This window comes from Carya illinoinensis, chromosome 10, assembly GCF_018687715.1.
Source record: "Carya illinoinensis cultivar Pawnee chromosome 10, C.illinoinensisPawnee_v1, whole genome shotgun sequence".
Classification (NCBI taxonomy): Eukaryota; Viridiplantae; Streptophyta; class Magnoliopsida; order Fagales; family Juglandaceae; genus Carya; species Carya illinoinensis.
The window spans coordinates 10,479,854-10,497,173 of record NC_056761.1 but is presented as its reverse complement, the minus strand read 5'-3'; the positions used below and the strand labels follow the sequence as shown (position 1 = coordinate 10,497,173).

Genomic DNA, 17,320 nt, shown 5'->3' with positions numbered 1-17,320 from the left:
GTAAGTCGTAGACTCGGACCATATTTAACTGGGCCTGGCGGCTTCCGATCTAGGAGAGTGAGATTGGCTTCGGCTATTACTATTTGACGGAGCAGAGGCTAAAAGGGGGATGGATTGAGAGAGATTTTTTTCAGAAAGAAAATATTGAGAAGAAGGAAACAAAGCAAGAAAGAGGGGACGGAGCATGGCGTTGAAATTTTTGAACAAGAAGGGATGGCACACGGGAAGCCTCCGGAACATTGAGAACGTGTGGAAGGCCGAGCAAAAGCATGACGCCGAGCAGAAGAAATTGGATGAGCTTCGCAAGCAGATCCAGGAGGAGAGGGAGCGCTCCGAGTTTCGTCTCCTTCAGGAGCAGGCCGGCCTCGTTCCGTATGTTTTCTTAAGAATCCTCTCTTCTTCTTCTTATTATCATAATCCACTCCCTACTATTTTTATCGATTAAATCTGGACTTTTTTTTTTTTTTTTCCTTTCAATTTTGGGTAATTTTGCAGTAAGCAGGAGAGATTGGAATTCCTGTACGATTCGGGATTAGCTGTGGGCAAGGTTAGTAATTCCGATGGATTCAAGGCCCTTGAAGCATTCCCCAAAGCTAGCACCGCCGTGGAAGCCTCCGACACTGCCAAGGCATCGTCTTCGTCTTCAGCCATGCCGGGTGCTTTGTTCGAAGAGAAGCCTCAATCTGCCAACGATGCCTGGAGGAAACTGCACTCCGACCCTTTGCTCATGATTCGGCAGCGTGAGCAAGAAGCCCTTTCGCGCATCAAGAACAATCCCGTACAGATGGCCAACATTCGCAAATCCGTATGTCCTTTGACTCAACTCGAATTTCAAAATTGGGGAATGGAATAGGCTGTTAAGCAGAGGTCACCCAGATTCTCAAATATATGATAGGGAAGTTTCCACTTGGAAAGCGGAAATTTAATCCGATTCTATTCTTACGAATCGTCTTGGGTTTCTAAACAAGGTGGATGGATTCCTTTTGAGTGTATCATTCTTTGTCAGTGGCGGGGAATGGAATTTGTTTGACCCACCTAGGGAGTATTTAAGAGCAGTTTGTGTGGAGTATTTGAGACTTTGAGGAGAACAAGGCCTAGGCTTTCGGTGGATCTAGGATAAGTTGATGGTAGTGACGGGAGAGTTCTGGTAAAAAAATCCTAGACTTTCCGTTTAGCCGTACTAGATTGTACAAAGAGCATTCAACGATCAAGTTCAAAATAATACTTACACCCTTTCCCAATATGAAGTCTGAACGTCAGCGTGGCAGCGACATGCTATCACTATTTATTGAACATCAATCTTTACCTTTTCTGAGCCATATTGAAAATATTTCTCATCTTGTTCTGCTGGTTTCTGCTATCACGCGCGTCTTAATGTGCTAAATTGACTAAACTACTTGAATCTTTGTCAATACAGTGGTCATAAGTGATGTTATTAGATGGTTCTTAAGGATTTATATGATGTCGATGGGTCTCGGTGACTCTAGACAACAGTGGAAGACATAGCTTGAAATCTTTGCCTGATTGCCTTTCTTGTTTAAGTTTCTAGCCTCCCGACTCTGTAATTTTATAACATTTTCCCCTTAGATATGTACATTCTTATGTCTATAATTCACTTCATTGCTTGCTTACCACAGTTTATCCACACTAACACATTAGATTTACAGTTTCTCCAACTCTCCATGTCTTCCCACTGTTTTGGCTTCCGTGCATGGAAGATTACATGTTGAACATTGATTGAATTTTTCCTGTCTGGTATGACTTGAGAACTGCATAGTGTTGATTCAAATGATTTTTTCCCATGGGCAAGCAGTTATATAATAATTTATTGAATTTTGTGTAGATTGTTGGAAAGAACAATAATGGTTTGCAATTAAAAGAAATAGGTGGCTTGTGCTGGAGAGATAATATCAGGCGGGATTGGGTGGTTTTGGTCTAATGCAAGTTAGTAGACCTCATGGGGCTGGTTTGTGGAAGATAATTTGAATGGATGAAGGAGATATTCTGCCCTAAGTTTCCCATAGTTAGGGGTGGTAGAAAGTTGCGGATTTGGTTAGACTCCTCTGTAATTCACTTCCCAAACTTATTAAGTACACCAGATGATAATAATGTCCAGGTAGCCGGTCTGTCATATAGGGTGTTAGGATGGGTCATGCCTTGTTGCCGATAAATTACAGTACAAATCCACATGGGAGGTGGATTTTGTGATCGGTTTTTGAAGGATTCTTGACGGGTCTATGGTGAGTGGTGTTGGTTCATTGGTTGATGTTATGTTATTATTTAGAGATTTCAGGTGAAGTTTTATTTATAACGTGCTTATGACAGCTACAGTGAACTTTCCTGGTGAAGAGACCTGACTCTTTTAGTAATATTAAGGGTAATTTTGGTTAATCAATTATTGCTTTAAGAAGGTTGTGATGTCGTATTGATATAAATTATTTATTTTCCAAAGGAAAAAAGGAAAATTAACTGATGTTATGGAGGAGGATTTCCTTTGGAAAAATGTATGAGCTGCAATAGTTTAAATTTCAATGAAAAAATGCAGCAAGTAAAATTGAAGATAGACTTTATTCATGACACATTTCCAATTAAAGCTGTTACTGATTGTGCTTCTGAGCTAAAAATTATTTTTTCATTTACTAGGTTGAAGGACAAAAACACAAGAAGAAGGCACATGGTGACAAGGAAACCCAGAAGAAGCACCATCATAGCAGTTTAAAGACTAAAAAACATTCATCCTCCAGACAACGATCGGATTCAGAAAATGATGCCACTGAAAGGGGGAAAGCGAAGACTAGCAGACACAAGAACTCAAACTCTGATTTGCATTCGGGTTCTGAAGATGAATCTAATGAGAGAGAGAGCCGAAGTAAGAAGGATCGGTACAAAGGCTCAAAATACAAAGAGTCGTCACCCAGTGGTTTGTCAGGCCCAAATACTGCAAACAATAATGGTCGAGATGCGAACAAGAGGAATCGTGACAAGTCAGAGCGAGAAAAGTTTTCCTTGAAAGGTCAGAGAAATCTTGATGTTGCAGAAAAGGGAAGGGAAATCAGAAGGTATCATGAAGCCAGCCGTCATGATGGGAGTGAGTCACAATACAAGCGCCGCAATGTTGTTCCCAAACTTTCAGAAGAAGAGCGGGCTGCTAGGCTGCGGGAGATGCAAGTGGATGCTGAATTGCATGAGGAGCAAAGATGGAAACGTTTGAGGAAGGCTGAGGAGGATGATGCACGAGAAGCTACCCAGGCTGGCATATCTGGTGGCAGAAATTTCTTGGATGCTGCTCAGAAAAGTATCTATGGTGCTGAGAAAGGGGGAAGCTCAACAATTGAGGAGAGTGTCCGTCGCCGAACACATTACTCACAGGGTAGGTCTGAGGCACATGAAAGAAATGCTTTCCGGCGGTGAGGCAGTCGGGCAGTTAATTGCTTCCTATCCTGATAATTTTAGCTGTTAAGTGATAAATTCAGGTGTGCTTCTCCACCTTTGCCTATAGGGTATCTCTTTTGTACCAAGTTTAAACCATGTTGTATTGAAAAGCTATTCGATGTCAAGCTGAATTATGTTGATATAGAATGCCTTTCCACATATCTACCTAACCCTGATGATTAGTCTGGAATGACCGACCAAATGTGCTCAAATAACCGTGCAGAGGAGTCGGGGCTTGTGTGTCATGAGAATTATTAATATTATTGCTTACGGTTTGATTTGATGAATCAATATGAGAATAACTTCCAGCAATAAACGACTTCTAAGGTGCCATTTACTAAGAATTTCCGGGAATATCTGAAGCTGTACTCTCTCTCTCTCTCTCTCCACACGCCAGGGAAAGAAATTGCTGTTATAAGAAAGTGAGGTGTAAATTCTGCTGCAATTTCTTCCGCAAATGAAATTTTGCAGTTCAATTCCACTGGCATTGAGAAAATGAATTCAAGTTCAATCATTGCCACGCTCTTTACCCATGGAGCCCCCCACATCTTTCTGCAGCAACGAAGTTTAGAAAGAGTAAAAATCTCACCCGCTTTCATTGGAATTGTTTTTGGAAGATAATCACATATTCATGGAATTTCATTTTAATTCATCCTATTTTATTAGATTGTTGATATGATATGATATGATTCTTCAACTGAATTGGACGGAACATTTTTATTAGAAAAATGACATTTTTAAGTTTTTTAATCATCTTCTTATAATCGTATCTTGAGCAAAACTCAACAAGTATTTGAAGTTACAACATTAAGTATTTGTAAAAAGTAAAAGTAAACACATAAATTGATGTGACTTGATATGATATATTAAATTGTAATTTTTTAAAAGTAGATTAACGTATCATGAATATTAGTTTGTAGATTTATTTTCGTAAAATCTCTTCGTATATGTAACACTTCATTTCAACATTTGTTTTTTTTTTTAATTTAATTTCATCTACTGCATAGTTGGACAAAGTGATACTAGCGGTGTAAAAAGAAATCAATAAACCGGTAAACCGGACCGGACCGAACCAAACCGGTGGCATTGGTCCGGTGCCGAGGTAGGTTCGGTCCGGTACCGGTTTTAGTTTCTAAAAATCGGTCAAAATCAGTCTGGTTCCAATTTTTCTTTTTCTAAAACCGGACTGGATCGAACCGGACCGATTTATATATATTTTTTAATTTTTTATATTGTATATAATATTGTATATATAATATATAACTATATATAAAATAGTTTTGTATTATATCATAAATTACTAATTAATATAATATTAAATTTTAAAATCTTATATCATTTTGCTTATTGTATTAATAGTTATACTAATAGTATATAGTGCATATTAATAGTTATATTAATATTATATCACTATATATTATAATATACTATAATATATCATTATATTATATATTATAATACAATTATAATATGCCACAATATATTATCACTATAGTATTATATATTATAATATACTATATATATATTATATAATATATAATATAGTACATTAAAACTGATAAAACCGGATCGTAAACCGGTAAAACTGGAGTACCGGTTTAGGAGGGTAACAGGTGCGTAATCGGTTTTAAAAAATGAAGAACCGGTACATACCGGTTCGGTCCTAAATTTTATCTACAACCGGACCAAACCGGACGGATTACACCCCTAAGTAATACACGTTGCACAACGACCTTGATTAAAAAAATGGCAGCAGGTTGAAGTTTTTCATACATTTATTACTAAAAATGGTAACAGGAAAAAAATCATGTTTAACATGTGAGGATGAAGAAATAAAATAATAAATCTTCTTTTTGAGAATGGCAATGAATAATCAATTAGGTTTTAGGTGAGAGAATTTTCATTCAAAGTTTGAAGTTGTATGACAAATGCCTTTAATATAAACAATTATTCTTCCCCAATATCCTCCTTTGATTAAAGCCCACCAGCCTCAGAACCACGAAGCTGCAGTCGATACGAGACTACCCATATTTTTCTTCGAAAGTCAGCTAACATGAAGGATTCAGTACTCTCTATATATGTCTAACAGTCAAAACAGAGCTGACCAAGCTTTGCAGAAGTTAAGAGGGAGAGGAGTTCTAAGTCGATTGAAGCAAACCTTTTAACAACAGAGGTTTCCGTCATATTTTCAACAGGTATGAGGCTTATCTTTGGGATATGCTATTTTCACTTGCTTTGTTATTCCCGCCCCCCGATACTAGATTACCCATAGTTTTCTTCGAAAGTCAGCTAACATGAAGGAGTCAGTACTCTCTACATATGTCTAACAGTCAAAACAGAGCTGACCAAGCTTTGCAGAAGTTAAGAGGGAGAGGAGTTCTAAGTCGATTGAAGCAAACCTTTTAACAACAGAGGTTTCCGTCATATTTTCAACAGGTATGAGGCTTATATTTGGGATATGCTATTTTCACTTGCTTTGTTATTCCCGCCCCCACCCATCTCCCCCCTTTCTTTTCTTGGGTCACTTTTGCTGCGTCCGGATCTCTCCTAGAGATTCTGGAAAAAACGTACTGTCCTTGAAATATGAGCTGTAGGCTAAGGTTGTTTCCACCAGTTTTAGAGAATTGAGCATTAAGTAACGGGAACAGACAAGTTATAGCTGGATGGCACCGACCTTTTATTCAAAGATGCTGCTATCAGTCGTTTGTTTTTTTCCCTAAACAGACAAGAACAAGCCATTTCCTCATTTGTATACGTCTGGGGCGTTGTAGTGTACACCTTGAAAACTTCCCTTTTCATTTGAAGGTCGATTTGAGATCTTTTCATTTGGGTTTCTGTTATTTTGATTTGCAGAGTATAATCAATTGGTAAGATCTTAATACTTGTTTAGCATTTGTATTAATTGCTTTGTTCATCTTCACCTGTCAGTGCACGTCTCCCGGCCCTATCCTCCCTCTTTCAAAGCTATGGTTTATGTTTCCTGTTCTCCAGTGCATAGACCATCACTGAATCCTTCTATTTATTTTGCATCTACCCTTTTCTCGTGATCCAGTTTCTGGGTCATATTCAGGGCTCTGCCTTTCAAAATGGGATGCATTTCTTCAAAATTCGTGACCAGATCAACCAGTTTTCATGAAGGGCAAAATCAAAGTTTGCAGAGAGCCAATGACATTCCTGTGCTGGAGGAACCAAACATGTCCTCTAGTGGCAGCGACCACTATCTTGCTCTTGTCCACACTGCTAACATGGTAGCCAAAAAACTCCAATCTTGGGATTCCAATTCAAACACAAGTTCCAAACGAGACATTGAACCTGCTAGAACTGAGACTGATAGCAAATGGGAGTTGATAGCAAGTTTAGATCATGGAGTAGTAGAGCATGCCCAGCCAGCTCCAAAAGTAATGGGATCCACTGATACTGATTTCAGAAGGCGGTCTAGAAGTTGTCATTGGTCTCCAGAGCATCGAGTGTCTTCCTTTACTGTGGAGTTTACTGAGGGGATTAAGGAAGAGAAATCTTATAGGCGTTGTAATGGTATGGCACGCAGCAGGAGTATACACACAGTAGAAGAATATGATGCAATGTTAGAAAATATACGATCTGGTGTGCAGCAAAGATGGCTCGATGGCAAGGATTACAGTTCCAACATGCAGCAGGAGTATACCAACACGAAGCCTCTTGGTTCCAAAACCTCATCAAAGAAATCTTACCATGCTGAGGATAAAGAAGAGTCAGGTTTGCAGGAAATGAAACAATTGTGCTCAAAGGGTGAAGATTTGGTACTTGAGTACACTACTGAAGACTTGATGAGATCAGAAGCAGAAACCAAGGTGGCAATACCAAGTCCTAACAGCAACAGCTCAAGTTCAGGTCAAGAAAACCGAGAAGTGATTCCATCTCCTTGTAGCTCCAGCTCAACCAAGGAATCACATTTATCTGAGGTTGCTGGTCAAGAAGGACGCATGTTTGGGAAGGGTTTTAAAAGAAAGGAAATTTCCGAGGATCTAGAATCACTGAGAATCCCACCAAACTTTGAACTCCCAACAATTTTAAGTCTTAGGGAATGGCTTCATGTTGGGGGTCAAGTCTACTCTCCTGGATCTTATGCCACTCCGAAGTTTGGTAGTTATTCTTTACCAATTCGTGGTACTGTAAGTGAATGCAGTGAAGACTTCATCTTCAATCCAGAAATGGTGGCTGCCTATGAGAAATGTATGCACCAACTTGAAGCAGAAGAAGAAAGCGTTATCCAGCAAATTGTGGAGGGTTCTGAAGAAGAATGTACTAAAGATAAGCATGCCAAAGTCTATACCTTAGAGGAAACCAAGAGCATGTAGTTCACAACCCTCCCATTAGGAGATACAGCAAAGCAATATTAATAAACAAATTTAGTGGTAAATACATATATGTCCTGTCAGGAAGGGAATAAAACCTGTTTACAAAGATTCAAGCAATTCAAGTTATATCTATCCCATTTGAGTTTGAATTTTTATTGAATAACTCGATCCTTTTACAACCCAAGTTTCATGCATAGGACACATCAGATATACTGTGGTCTTAATGAATCTTAAATAGGAAGTGAAATCCCTGTTAAAAGTTAATAATAATGTAAAAATCCTAAAACTAATAAAAAATCTAAGAATTAAACAAAGCTTGCCAAATATCATTTTTTTTAGAAGTAACTTTATTGAAACGAATGAAACTAGGTGAACTCTATTTACACAGAAAGTATACAAAATGAGATAATTAATTATATTCTAGAATGCTGAAAAGAAAACGAAAACTCATGAATACTCTCTTTTTAGTAAAATAGCAGAAAATCACTAAAAAAGAGAAGACAAAGAAATTCCAGATATCCCTCACTATTCTCTCTTTGTTGTTAAAGCACCTTTCATTTCTTTTTTGCCTATAAACATCACATTAAGTATCATCCTCCACGTCGCGTCCCGTTGAGAGCTGTCATAGAAGGTATCATTTTACTAGGTCTTTTTCAGAATAAATTTTAAAAAACCTACAGGGCTAAAACACGTAAAAAAAACAAAAAAAAAAACAAAATCTTCTTGAAAAAAGTTGTGCCTAAATTTTCCACCCAATGCAGTGTGCCTTGGTTTGCAATATAGACACGGCCACAGAACCAACCTCGACAGTAGCTGCCACCCAAATGTAGTCCGCCGGAGTTTGTGTAGATGGCTCAGCTGCTCAAGTCAAGTTCGCCCGACCCTTTTTTTTATTATTATTTTTATGTTTTATTAATTATTATTCTTTTAAATTTTTGTTTTTTTTTTTCTTGGGATTTTGAACGACCTGGGCCTCCGTCGTGGGTGAAGTAACTGTAGAGCAACGGTCTGAAGTCGATCTGAAGTTTTAAAAGGGAGGAAAAGACCCAAAAAAAAAAAAAAAAAAACAAAAAAAACAAAAAAGAACAGAAAAACAAAACAGAGAGAATGAAGGGAAGGACTTTCTGTCACTAGTTTGCCCGTGCTCACTGTCTGTCCATGCGTCTTCTTTTCATTTTTAGATTCCGAACCCCAAGCCAGTAAGCAAAAGTAAAGGAAAAGACTTGCTTTAGAACTAGAATTTAATTAATTTAGTAGCTTTTGGCTCTTCGGAAACAAAAAGTTATTTTTTTGGGTACTTTACGGCCTCGGGCGGGGGAAATAAGCAGTTTCAATTTATTTATTAGTTCTTCGCATTTGTTACCGGTAATTTTCCTCGTCTCTTGTGCGTTTGTTGTTGTTTTTACATCGTACTGTCTGGGTTACAGGAACGAACGCATAAAGAGACAATGCAGGGGCTTCTAACTTTAAAGTTACATTTTTTAAGTAAGTTTTGGGTTTGAGATCTGAAAATGCGGAAGAAAGGGACCCCAAGAAGTTTGCTTTCCGAGTTTTCTTTTTCTTCTTGTTTTGGGTTTTCTTGTTTCTGTCATTTTCTCTAACAAGTTCTGAAATGTCTTTAATTTCCAGCTGCGTTTCCAGCATTGGATCTTGGAATGCATTGAATAGTCTTCCTCTTATATATCCCTTCTGTGGGTGATTTCAATTTCTATCGCTCCGGGCTGGCATGCTTGGTACACGGCTGGGATACTTGAGCTGAAGTCTGCTCTTTGTCGTGCCAATCTCCGCTGACCGCTCCGGTTGTATTCCCACGAGGGAACTTTCGGAAGCAAGATGATTGATCAATTCATCAATTTTGTCATTCGCCCTCCCAGGTATATTACGTCTCTCCTTTCCTTCGTAACCGACTTAGAATGTCAAATTAACTTTCTATTATCCTCTATTCTGTTTTTATCAAATTACAATTCTAATCATTGTTCAATTATCATTCCGTTTATCTTGCATTATTTTTCTTGAAAAAGACGTTGTACTTGAAATTATTATGTGTGGCTCATTGTCTAAGACTCTAAGCATTCGCTTCATCAATAATAAAAGTTAATAAAATAAACAACTGCTTTCCTTTTCAAGGGTTGAATGAGCATCTCATTGATGGCTGTCATCAGTGCCTTGAGTTTCAAAGTTCTATAAAACGTTTTTACCATCAACCTCATGGAGTCAAACCAACAGTTCGTTGGTAGGCTTTTTACAAATTCATTCAATGATAAGGGAAAAAAAAAAGGATTTTGGAAAATCAAATGACATGCAAGTGTTATGCAAGTGTTATATCGGGAGTTTTTTTTTTTTTTTTTTTTTTAATTTTTAATTTTCTTTTTAATTTTTTATTTTTTTATAAAAAGGTATGGACAAAATTTTCTTAAAATAGATCATGTTCTATGGCCATAATAGAAGATGGAGCTTTGCATTTTTCTTTTGGAGTAGTACATTAGTGCTTCAGATACTTGTATGAGTTCATAAAATACCGCCATCAAAACTCCTCCTTGAACATCAACAAAGTTCTCTCTTTTCTTTTTTTTTTGCTACCAGAAATCAAACCAAAATCAAACGATTCAAACCCTTTTCATTACCCATCAAAGCCTTAAAATTGTGCTGCTCAGAATTTCTAAGACCTGGAATTGTCTGTTTCAGCTACCAAAATTTTCACTTTCAAAACCTAATATTGTTTCCAAACTATAAATCCTTTCCCTCATCACAACAAATCCCAAGATCATAAGTGTGTATTTGGAACTATTTGAGAAAGTTTCTGCGTTTGCATATATAAGATGTTATGTATTGGTTTCTAGGGTTTTTATTCCCTGACAATTTTCCCATGGACAAAGAAAAGGAAACTACAAGCCTCCGAAAAATTCCGAGTTACTTTAAGATGAAGCTTGCAGCATTTCTTTGGCTTTGCTGAGATTAGCATATGAGTCTGTATGTTTTAGATTCTATCCAAAGATAACAAGCTTGCCCTTCTCTTCTTCTGCCATGCGCTGGGGAAGGGAGGGGGAGCATGGTTTTCTTATTTAGGGAAGCCCAAAGCAATTGTATAGTCAAATCAGTTTCTTAAATTCTTAAGTAAAAAAACAAAAAAAAAATTGTTTCTAAAAGCAAACCCAACTGTGTAAATTGTATATTGCAACTCCTGCTCAAAAGTTTGGTCGTACTCTAGATATCAACTCTCTGTATCTGAAATGCTGGATATACAGGGCAGAGTACAACCCAGATCAGTATCTTTGGGAGAGGCACTTCACTCTTGCGGGAAGAACATACAAACGAGAAGACTTGAAGGCAAGTATAGACATCAATGACCAGAAATTGCAGTTTGTAGTTTCCTTCACTAAATTGCGGCAATGTCGTTTTCATAATGAATTCTGTCCCTGCTAGATAATGTATTTGCAATATTTGCAGCTTAGGAATGCAAGGGGCCATACATTGCTGTGTAGTCATTATCTACCTTCACCATTCCCAGAAGATACTCCTCTTCCTTGTGTTATATACTCCCATGGAAACAGGCATGTAATGATTCTTTATGTTGTATCATAAGTATGGATTGTTGAATATTAAAATGATTAGCTTTTCTACTTTTCTGGAAGATATTTATGGCAATTTCTCATTTATATTGTCCAGTTCATATCTGGAAGAATTTTTTATAATTGACCAGTGCTTCACACACTAGGAGCTCATGCTCATGTGGTCTATGATGCAGTGGATGTAGGGCAGATGCGAATGAGGCCGCGGCAATTCTTCTTCCGTCCTGTATAACTGTTTTTACCCTTGATTTCTCGGGTTCAGGGTTATCTGATGGTGACTATGTCAGCCTTGGTTGGCATGAGGTATGTTGTCTCATTATCATTATCTATGGTCTACTTGAATTCCTGCTTATAAAGGTTATAAATTTGTTCCTTGTGTCAGAGAGATGACCTGAAGGTTGTGGTTTCGCACTTAAGAAGCAACAAACAAATATCACGGATTGGTCTTTGGGGACGATCTATGGGAGCAGTCACTAGGTACTTGTCTTTCCCAACATATAATGAATTAGGTTCGTGTGGGTCTATAGATGTTTTTTTCTTTTTTTTTTCTTTTTCAAGTGTTCGAGTCTTTAATGTCCCTTAGTTTTCTCAGCATGCCATCATGTTGGAAATGCATGTCAGCTTTGGATTTTTCTTTCTTTGGAAGATTTATGTGATACTAAATATTAGAGTTGTGTGTAATTTTTTCGTAAGCTCCTGACACACCTAACTATCAGCTTTCCTGTGATGTAATGCAGCCTTCTTTATGGAGCAGAAGACCCCTCTATAGCTGGAATGGTGTTGGATAGTGTCTTTTCAAACTTATATGATCTAATGATTGAACTTGTGGATGTGTACCAAATACGGCTTCCTAAATTCACTGTAATCTCTCTCTCTCTCTCTCTCTCTCTCTCTCTCCCCCCCCCCCTGCCCCCCACGGGTGTGTGTGCATGCGTGCACATAGATGTTTGACACAGTTTGTAGTTTGTAAATGTTATCATCTTTGGCTGAAAGTTTGTAAATTTTATCATCTGTCTTTCACCCAAAGAATAGTACATGTACCCAGTGAGGATTTGGGTAAACACATTGACCTAATATTCAGAGTGAGCATGGTTTTCTTTGGGTGCCTATTAGCCTTATTCCTAGTGAGCATGTGTAACGTTGTTAGACTTGATTTTTGGTTTTGGATTTAGAAGTTGATTTGATATACTTCTATATCTTGTTTATTCACAGGAGTTTTTTCCCTCTCCAACCAGGTTAAGATGGCGGTGCAGTATATGCGTCGGGTAATCAAAAGGAAGGCAAAGTTTGATATTATGGATCTTAATTGCTTACAGGTGCTTCTATGTTTTGAATTTCTTGAGTTAAAATTGTAAAATAGGCTCATTAGATATATAGTTTGGCCTACTGTTAAATTTGTCAATATACCAATTTTCATTATGAACTCAGAACAGAATTATGGTTTGTGCTCTGTCCCAGCATAATACTTAATAACAAACTCTTTTTATCCAGTTATTTATTGAACTCTGGCAGGTTGCACCCAAAACATATATTCCTGCTTTATTTGGACATGCTAGTGATGACAAATTCATTCAACCCCATCATTCTGACCTCGTCTTTAAGTCCTATGTGGTATGGTCTTGTGAAGATACTTTTCTTTTGCTGATAACAAATTTCTATTTTCTATTCTCATATTTGAGAAATATTTGATGATATGTTGATTCTGTGCAGGGGGATAAAAATATTATAAAATTTGAGGGTGATCACAACTCCACACGACCACAGTTCTATTATGATTCTGTTTCCATTTTCTTCTGCAATGTCCTTCACCCTCCTCGAATTTCTACTAATCATTTGAGTAAGCTAGAGAAATATTATGATTTGGGGGATTTGAAGGTTGGTGCTGGTTTAAATGAGGTGATTTCCTTAGACTTAAGAAATTTTATAGTACTATCCTGGTAAATTTGATTGTTAGTTTTATTGCATATGCAAGCTTTTTCTAGGTCAGCTCTATGCTCCTGGCCATGGAATCATTGAATTTTAGCATGAATTTGTAACCATATGGCATCCTAATAAACTGAATGGAGGTTTAGTTGCATTGCTACTTTTCCCCTGCTTTGTTTGCCTGCTGTTTTGGAAGAACACAGCCACCGGGGGTTGGGGGGGGATGGGTTAAGTGACAAGGTGATTAGATCTTTCTTTTTATTTTATTTTTTAACCTTTGGTTATGGTATTTCATGAATTCTTGATTATCTGGTTTTGTAAAGTTTTTGTTTATCTTTTCGTTTGTATCTTGTAGAGGAAATCATGTTCTCAGGCAGTTTTCAGAGCTTTAATTACATATTGTGGAGTATGAGATCAATAGAAATTAGAATATTTATATGCAATTTTCAATCTGGGTTCTCAATCATTTTTTATATTACACTCTGTTTGGATTGTCTTCTGCATCTTCTCCTATCCTAATTGATTCATATTGCACCTCATGTAAGTATGACTTTACTATCAATATTTCCTTGGAGAACTATATGGGGATCAAGCAAAAGAAAATAGAGCTACTGTTTGGGTTCTCCATTACATTTCTACCCTTCTGTGTCATCCTGATGCATTGGCTACTTACCCTGTGATTTTTTTTTCCTTAATTGTGATATATCTACTGTGGCTATTAATTGTACCCTTTTTTCTTTTTAGAGCCTATTATATGAGATAATCACTGGGCTTCATTCCGTGGGTAATAGTGCTGGGGGTTCATCTTCTGCTCCTCGTACCATTTCAGCCTCAAAGTTTGTGGGTGAACTTCTTTCTGCACCGGTGACTACAGTTGTATGCATCTTCTTTTATTGGTTTTGTGACTTCTTTTGCTTATCCTTTTTGTGTTAGAATGTTTTGTTAACTATTTATGTGCTATCATAATGCAGGATTCCATTGTCAACGAAAATAATTCCCTTTGCAGTCTTGAGAGGTCACATTTACAGGTGATTTTGTTTAGCACTGTACATGAAAACTTGGAAGTCATTTGATCTATTTTCACGAGAGACAAACACAGTTTGGCTTGCTGGTTTGAGTGAATCATGCTTAATGATGATAGTACTTCACTTGAAGTTAAAGTTGAGCTTGGTCTTGGATACTCATCATGCTCCAGTATGTCTTTTTTTGTTGTCCTAGCAAGGCCGAGACCATAAAACATGAGATGAAGCAGAAAAGGAGTCTGACTGTTGATTTTGGGTTTTATCATTTCCTTATAGTTTCACTGGAAGTTTACAGTTACGATTTTGCAGGATAAGACTAATGGCCGGAATGAAGAATGTTGCTCATACACAAGCTCAAATAGAGAAAGTTGGGGAAGATGCTCATCTTTAGGAGGCACTGATGAAGAATCTTCTGCAGCCTGCACAGCTGCTGATAATGGCCATCAGGTCTCTCTCTCTCTCTCTCTCTCTCTCTCTCTCATGCATGTGTTGGCATACATTTCCTGACAGACTTTAGTTTTTCCTGAACATACCGCTTCAAGTCTCGTCATCTTGAGGCATATCCAGAACAATTGTTGTAAAATTTTGGGTTCTTGGCAAAGGAAACCCATTTTGCTCGTGGACCACGACCTCTTTGTTGATAGCCATCCAGTTGATCCTGGAATGGGTAATAACTTGTATTAGATTATAGGTGAACACTTGCAGTATGTGCTTCTATCTGGACCTCATTAAGGTCTGGGCCAGGAATGGTTGCAGCTACTCTGCTTCATCCTTAATTTTGGTCCATCAGATGGCCACGTGGGATAGAATGAAAAAAAAAAAAAATGCAATCACTTTGTTGTGTTCTTTTTTCCAACTCCAGTCATATAAATAAATAAGAGTCCATTGCTCACGTGGTTTTGCTACCAATGGATGTCTCTAATTAGAGGGGCAAGAGAAAGAAGTTGAGTAGCAGCCAGCCTTGTGGGGTTATGCTGTAGAAATCTCTACTTGAGCTTGAACTCCATCATCACTGTAAGGATCCTCCAGTCAGTGGATCCCACCTAGCATTTATGCCTGAAAGTTCTCACAATAGAAAGAGTATATCATGCAGGGTGTTAGGAATGATGATCTCAGAGACACCCACCGACTCTTCACTCATCTGTATGCCTGATGTGCTCAAATTTTGATATTTTTCATGTTGGTGATAAACAAATTGTCCTTTTTTATTATTATTTTAGAGGACTCTTGAGGTGTTAGCAACACCTCTTTGGAGCATGGAACAAAATTCATCAGACTTGACAAAAAAGGAAAAGAAGAAGAAAACTATAATTGTCCTGAAGAAGGCTATAAGCAAGAAATTCGGAAAGTTTGGGGCCCTAAGCAAAAGACTGTGTCTTTGCTTTCGGAAGCAAGTAAACCATCGAAAACCTCGTTCTTCATGACTTCTGTGCTTGAGGCATGAGTGTTGTATGATTTCTTAGTGCCATTTCATAAAATGGTGTTTGTAACTAATATTGGCAGTATCCTTTTCATTTCTCATTAACTGGCCTTGAGGCATGAGTATTGTATGATTTCTTAGTGCCATTTCCTCAAACATGGGGTTTTATCGAGAGATATATATTTTTTAAAATATGAAATCTCTTCTTCTTCTACACCCTCTCTCTCTCTCTCTCTCTCTCTCTCTCTCTCTCTCTCTCTCTCTCTCTCTCTCTCTCTCTCTCTCTCTCTCTCATGCACAGTTTATTTCATTGGTCATGTGGAAATGTTATATATGTGGGGTAGGAATGCACGCACCATGGAAATGTTATAGATGTTGGGTAGGAAAGGATTTCTTAGCATTTGGAGTTTCCAGGGTCAAAAAAGCTGGACAGTGGACAGACATAATTTCGGTTGGTCCACAGTGCAATTGATTATTTTAGCCTCTTCGATGGTCTGATTTCTGGTAAAGACTCCTCGCAAGGGGCGATTTTGGTTTTGTTCATGCCCCTTATGTGAAATCACACTTGTCTCAAAAACTTAATTTGATAAGAAAGCATAATTTGATGAGAAGAAATAAATTTAATTATTTATATCTAACACTTTGTCCACTAGTTTAGTGTCTTTGGTCATGTAGGTGGTGAATGTGCCGAAGTGTTATTAGGAGAATTGCAATACAAGAGAATTGTTATAGACATAAAAATAATACGTAAAAGTACTAAGCCTATAAACTGATATAATTTTATGTGATCATTTAGATCATAAAAATGACTTTACAATCTAACGTACCATACCAAACCACGTCGATTTATAAATTTATTTTGTTGTATTCCATTTGTGGCTAAAGTATTTTTTAAAAATGAATATACTATATATGTTGAGTTGCAGAGGATGATCATGATATATATATATATAGTTGTCATGGATTGGAATCATTTATTCTTTTTTTCCCCCAAAATTTAAGGCCTAAAAGCGGAAGACAAAAAGATGTAAATATCAGTGTTCATTACATAGTTTACATGTAAGTTTTTTACAAATATTTTACAATAACCATCACGCTTCATTAAAATTAGATTTCAATTTATACAGCTACCCTCCATTTTATAGTAATTATTTACATATTGGTAGAAATGTTGTATTATTATTTTTAGACCCATATTGCTATAGTTTTCATATTTTTTTTTTTTTCATTTTTAAGTTTGATTGTTAACCGATTTACTATAACATCAATATGTACTATGAACAGGATAAACATGATCAGTTCCGAATGCGTTTATACGAGTTGATACGAGCTCTCTACTCGAGCTTGGTTTAAATCTAATTCATAATTTTTTTTATTTATTTTTTTAGCTGAAGCACAAATGAGATTTTTTTTTTGATAAATAAATTAGATTATTTCTCTTAAATAATTTTAACTTAATATGAGCCATATACACATACTAAAATATAAGCCTATCAAATATCAATGTAACATTGATTTATGGTTACTTTTCAATACATATAGCATTAAGAATGCCTAATACATTAAATTCATTTAAAAATTTACATAATAAAACTATTAATTTAATATTAAAGGATT

At 37.0% G+C, this 17,320-nt stretch overlaps 3 protein-coding genes across 14 annotated transcripts; all 3 read left to right on the top strand.

Moving 5' to 3' along the window:
• The first annotated feature begins 93 nt into the window (after window positions 1-93).
• LOC122278935 (pre-mRNA-splicing factor CWC25 homolog) lies at window positions 94-3,591 on the top strand. Its single transcript, XM_043089155.1, has 3 exons — window positions 94-372; window positions 496-805; window positions 2,644-3,591. The coding sequence occupies exons 1-3, from the start codon at window positions 185-187 to the stop codon at window positions 3,409-3,411; spliced, it is 1,266 nt and encodes a 421-aa protein (XP_042945089.1). The 5' UTR covers window positions 94-184; the 3' UTR covers window positions 3,412-3,591.
• A 1,684-nt stretch (window positions 3,592-5,275) lies between these two features.
• On the top strand, window positions 5,276-7,918 carry LOC122278933. Of its 2 annotated transcripts, none has more exons than XM_043089154.1 (2): window positions 5,276-5,627; window positions 6,485-7,918. In XM_043089154.1, the coding sequence occupies exon 2, from the start codon at window positions 6,519-6,521 to the stop codon at window positions 7,767-7,769; it is 1,251 nt and encodes a 416-aa protein (XP_042945088.1). In that variant the 5' UTR covers window positions 5,276-5,627; window positions 6,485-6,518; the 3' UTR covers window positions 7,770-7,918. The 2 variants fall into 2 exon arrangements, with proteins under 2 accessions (XP_042945088.1, XP_042945087.1); XM_043089153.1 differs by having other exon boundaries at window positions 5,277-5,868.
• A 504-nt stretch (window positions 7,919-8,422) lies between these two features.
• Window positions 8,423-15,917, top strand: LOC122278932. 11 transcript variants are annotated; one of them, XM_043089141.1, is made up of 15 exons: window positions 8,423-8,635; window positions 9,197-9,254; window positions 9,399-9,643; window positions 11,015-11,096; window positions 11,217-11,320; window positions 11,515-11,641; window positions 11,721-11,815; window positions 12,076-12,199; window positions 12,574-12,654; window positions 12,830-12,949; window positions 13,049-13,234; window positions 14,006-14,137; window positions 14,233-14,289; window positions 14,593-14,730; window positions 15,504-15,917. In XM_043089141.1, the coding sequence occupies exons 3-15, from the start codon at window positions 9,603-9,605 to the stop codon at window positions 15,705-15,707; spliced, it is 1,491 nt and encodes a 496-aa protein (XP_042945075.1). In that variant the 5' UTR covers window positions 8,423-8,635; window positions 9,197-9,254; window positions 9,399-9,602; the 3' UTR covers window positions 15,708-15,917. The 11 variants fall into 11 exon arrangements, with proteins under 11 accessions (XP_042945075.1, XP_042945076.1, XP_042945086.1 ...); XM_043089152.1 differs by having other exon boundaries at window positions 8,433-8,635; window positions 12,851-12,949; XM_043089147.1 differs by lacking the exon at window positions 8,423-8,635 and adding an exon at window positions 8,782-8,968.
• The last annotated feature ends 1,403 nt before the right edge of the window (window positions 15,918-17,320 follow it).